The sequence below is a fragment of the Etheostoma cragini genome, unplaced genomic scaffold (assembly GCF_013103735.1).
Source record: "Etheostoma cragini isolate CJK2018 unplaced genomic scaffold, CSU_Ecrag_1.0 ScbMSFa_4023, whole genome shotgun sequence".
NCBI classification, from domain to species: Eukaryota; Metazoa; Chordata; class Actinopteri; order Perciformes; family Percidae; genus Etheostoma; species Etheostoma cragini.
This window is the reverse complement of record NW_023268352.1, coordinates 152,824-157,583: the sequence shown is the minus strand read 5'-3', so window position 1 is coordinate 157,583 and position 4,760 is coordinate 152,824. Positions and strand designations below refer to the sequence as shown.

The window sequence follows — 4,760 nt, the reverse complement described above, 5'->3', positions numbered from 1 at the left end:
CTGCTTAGAAATTAAGTGTTAACGAGCAGTTGGACAGGTGTACCTAATAAAGTGGCCGGTGAGTGTATGTGTGTGTATGTATGTACTCACTTAAAGGATTATTAGGAACACATGTTCAATTTCTCATTATTGCAATTATCTAATCAACCAATCACATAGCAGTTGCTTCAATGCATTTAGGGGTGTGGTCCTGGTCCAGACCATCTCCTGACCTGGTCCAGACCATCTCCTGGACTCCAAACTGAATGTCTGAATGGGAAAGAAAGGGGATTAAAGACATTTGGAGCGTGGCATGGTTGTTGGAGCCAGACGGGCCGGTCTGCTCAGTTACTGGGATTTACACCCACAACCAGTTCTATGGTTTACAAAGAATAGTGTGAAAAGGGAAAAACACCCAGTATGCGGCAGTCCTGGGGGTGGGGGGGGATACCTTGTTGATGCTAGAGGTCAGAGGAGAATGTGTGTGTGTGTATATGTATGTGTGTGTGCTGCTATCCTCTCAATACGGGCCAACATTTCTAAAGAATGCTTTCAGCACCTTGTTGAATCAATGCCACGGAGAATTAAGTCAGTTCTGAAGGAGAAACACACAGTTTCTAGTTTCTTAGCTTCAACTCTGTCTATCCCCAGATGAGTGTTGAGGACTTCACGCTGTACGGAGGAGCTTTTGGAAACAAACAGGACAGCGTCTTCCCAAATCTGGAGGTGAGTTTTAAAATCATCTTTGTCTCTGTCTCTCAGGTCGCTCTGATGTCCTCTGGAGTTATTCTCAAACAGATGTTTGTCTCTGTGTGTCTCTCAGGACGCTCTGATGTCCTCAGCCTCCCCCCTGGTGTTAGCAGCGGTGTCCTGGCCGGCCTCTAGCTCTGTAATTGGCCAGTTGCAGAACCAGTTGGACACGTCCCCTTTGTACATGGACCCTGAGACTCTGAGCCAGTTGAGACTTAACGCGTCCTCGCCTGCGCTGCTGGTGTTCAGGTTGCCGTATGGCGGAGGGTACGTACTAACCCCCTAACTCTGACCCGCTAACTCTAACCCTCTAACCCCCTAACTCTGCCCCTCATACCCTCTAACCCCCTAACTCTAACCCTCTAACCCCCTAACTAACCGTCTAACCCTCTAACCCCCTAACTCTAACCCCCTAACTCCCTAACTCCCTAACCCTCTAACCCTATCCCTTATCCCCTAACCCAGACCTGGGCATCTTACGGCCCGCGGGCCACATCCGGCCCTTTGTGCGTCCCTGTCCGACCCTCATGAAGCCAGTCATAAATTACAAAATAAATTAAAAAAATATCTTTGTCGAGTGTGCAATACAATGGTGGTGCTTTTGTTTTGAAAAGCGATATTTATGGACGTATGTCCGTGCGTAACCTGTGAGTGAAAGTGCACAGCTACAAGTGATGCCCAGTTACCCGAGACATGTCCGCTCCCGCTAAAAAAAGAATAGTTGATGATGAATGCCGTGTTTTCAACAAGACATGGACTGCCACGTATTTCTTTACAGAAATAAAAGGTAAAGGCGTGTGCTTAATCTGTGTTTAAAGATTATAATTTGAATGGCTACTAAACGACGAAGCACAAGGATAAATACGGGAATCTGTCTGATGAAGAGCGAGGGAGGCTGATGCGTTGATGGTAAAACTGCAAACCCAACAAGGACTTTTTACCAAACTTCACACCCCCAGAGATGCTGCCGTCAGGACAAGTTTCATCATTTCTCACAGAATCGCCAGAAAAACTGAGGCGTCTTCTGACGGAGAGTTTATTATTTTAATATACTTCATATTATTAAGGAGTGCTTATTGGACTCTGTTGCGCCAATATGCCCGGAGAAGAAGGTGTCCCTCTCCCGACGCTCTGTAAAGAGGCGGGTTGAGGCCATCGCTGGAAACGTGGAGCTTCGGCTGAAGAACAGAGCGGCCGACTCTGACTGTTTTTTTCTCTGGTTTGGATGAGAGCTGCGACGTCCGTGACACCGCCCAGCTGCTCATCTTCTTACGTGGGATAACTGCAGATTTCAGATCACGGAGGAGCTGGCAGCCATGCCTCAGTTAAAGGGATAACCAGGGGATGTTCACAGAGGGAAATGCGTGTTTGGACATGTTAAGACTGAAATGGGACAAGCTGGCAGGTGTGACAACAGATGGTTGTCCAAATTTGACGGGGAGAAATGTTGAGCTTTTAAAGAGTTTGCAGGATAAAGTGACAGAAATGAACCCTGTGCAGAAATTGACATTTTTGCATTGTGTTGTACATCAGGAAGTGTTGTGTAAGACGTGTTAACAGTGTTAAAAATAAACCATGTTGTTGATGCTTTAACTAAAACAGTTAACTTTATCAGAGCGAGAGCATTAATTCAAAGACAATTTGTTGCACTTTTGGAGGAAAATGAGCGTGACCATAGTGACATAAGCTACCACAGCAACGTCAGGTGGCTCGGCCTGGGCCAAGTACTGAAGAGTGTCTGGGACCTGAGAGAACACATTCAGAATTTCTGTGGGAAGAAAGGATGTGACATCCCAGAACTTTGAGATGAAGACTGCGGGGCAGGCCTGGGATTCGCTGTGGACTGAATGTCAGACTGCAGTGCAGGGGCCTGTTTGTGCATCAGATGGACAGTGCAGGGACGGCTTTCATGAGAAAGTTGCAGCTTCTTTCAAGCCAAGTGAAGGACAACATTCTGACCCACTTGCCAACACTAAAGCAAGCCACAAGATCAGCCGATCACCTCCAGAAGTACTCAAGCAAGTTAGAAGCACTGCATGGAGAGTTTTCGAGGCGATTTCAAAACTCTTGAGAGTGAAATGCAAATGGTTTCTTCTCCCTTCAACTGCCGTGTGGACAATGCACCAAGCGATGTTCAGGTGGAGCTCATTGACCTGCAGTCTGACTTACTTCTGGCAGAGCCCTTCAGGTCAGTCTCACTGCTGAACTTTCCACATGTGAGGAGGCATGCTCAGAGGATTCTGGTCCTCTTTGGATCCACCTATGTTTGTGAACAGACATTTTCAGTGATGAAGTTCAACAAATCCAAACACAGATCCTCTATCACTGATGAGCACCTCTCAGCTGTCCCTCGCATAGCCGCCTTAGACCGTCAGCCAGAGTTCAATGCCCTTGTTCAAGCCCAGAACAGACTGGATTATCTGCACTGAAGAGGTAAAATGAGGTGGAAAACATAACAAGTTATTGTTTGTTGTATTGCAGTATTTCTATAAACTTGTTAAGTTGTTTTTCCTTGTTTGTGGAACAAAGTTAAAGTGTGAACAAGTAAAAAAATAAATTGCAGTGATTTAAAGATTTTTTTTATTTTATTTTAACTTTACGTAGCCTAATATAAATATTTAAGGATTAAGAGTTTAAAGAAAACCATCAAAAGCACTCTGCTTTTGTATAAAGTTAAGTTAGGTTCAATGAAATTATTTATCTTATTGTATATCAAAAATAATATTGAGCAAAATTGAATTGAAATATTGTTGATGTGGCCCTCCAGCAATAAATAAACATTTTATATGCCTGGATTTCTGGATTCTTTTATTTTTGCATCTAATCAGAAAAGGTTTTTTATAATAAGCGTGATTATTGATGTATTATTTCTTGTTGTCTCCTGTCTCCCAGTTCTGATTTGATGTCTGCCAAAGAGATTCTCAGTGGAAACGGTGAGTCATCTTTAACTCTTTAGTTAATGACCATGTTAAACCACCCACGATTCATTTCTGTCTCCTCTCATTTATTCACAGATTTGTTTTACTGAAACACTTTTGCAGCAGTTTATCATCTATAAACATTTGCATTTGTACATAAGAAAATATTTTGTGTCCCATTCTGGGTTAAGGTTGTATTTTAGGTGGTGTGGTTGTACTCTGTCTGGGCTAAGGTTGTATTTTCTGATTAGAAAGCGGGTTGGTTTGTATCCCATGTCGGGGTGTTGAGTTGTTCTTTTAATCTAATGGGTGTTTCAGGGTTGACATGAATAAACTGGAGAAACAGAGACATATATACAGATATACTGATACAGAGATACTGATACAGAGATAGAGATATACAGAGACACAGATATACAGAGACACAGATATACCGAGATACTGATAAAGATATACTGATATACAGAGACACAGAGATACTGATAAAGATATACTGATATACAGAGACACAGATATACAGAGACACAGAGATACTGATAAAGATATACTGATATACAGAGACACAGATATACAGAGACACAGATACAGATATACAGATTTACAGAGAAACTGATACAGATATACAGAGACACAGATATACAGAGAAACTGATACAGATATACAGCAATATTGATACAGATATACAGAGACACTGATCCAGTGATACTGATACAGATATAAAGAGACACTGATACAGAGACACTGATACAGAGACACTGATACAGATATACAGAGACACTGATACATATATACAGAGATACTGATACAGAGACACAGAGACACTGATACAGATATACAGAGACACTGATACATATATACAGAGCTACTGATACAGAGACACTGATACAGATATACAGAGACACTGATACATATATACAGAGCTACTGATACAGAGACACAGAGACACTGATACAGATATACAGAGACACTGATACAGAGACACAGAGACACTGATACAGATATACAGAGACACTGATACAGATATACAGAGACACTGATACATACACTCACCGGCCACTTTATTAGGTACACCTGTCCAACTGCTCGTTAACACTTAATTTCTAAGCAGCCAAT

General features: G+C 42.5%; 1 protein-coding gene across 1 annotated transcript; it reads left to right on the top strand.

Annotated features, from left to right (window-relative positions):
* Positions 1–614: 614 nt before the first annotated feature.
* On the top strand, positions 615–3,700 carry LOC117941018 (V-type proton ATPase subunit S1-like). The gene is made up of 3 exons (XM_034866121.1): positions 615–705; positions 803–996; positions 3,622–3,700. Exons 1-3 carry the CDS (start codon positions 631–633, stop codon positions 3,683–3,685), a joined length of 333 nt encoding a protein of 110 aa, XP_034722012.1. The 5' UTR covers positions 615–630; the 3' UTR covers positions 3,686–3,700.
* The last annotated feature ends 1,060 nt before the right edge of the window (positions 3,701–4,760 follow it).

Coding starts and splice junctions, on each gene's coding strand:
- LOC117941018 (XM_034866121.1), top strand. CDS start 631: ATGAGTGTTGAGGACTTCACGCTGTACGGAGGAGCTTTTGGAAACAAA. Junction 706..802: donor GCGTCTTCCCAAATCTGGAG/GTGAGTTTTAAA, acceptor TGTGTCTCTCAG/GACGCTCTGATGTCCTCAGC. Junction 997..3,621: donor AGGTTGCCGTATGGCGGAGG/GTACGTACTAAC, acceptor CCTGTCTCCCAG/TTCTGATTTGATGTCTGCCA.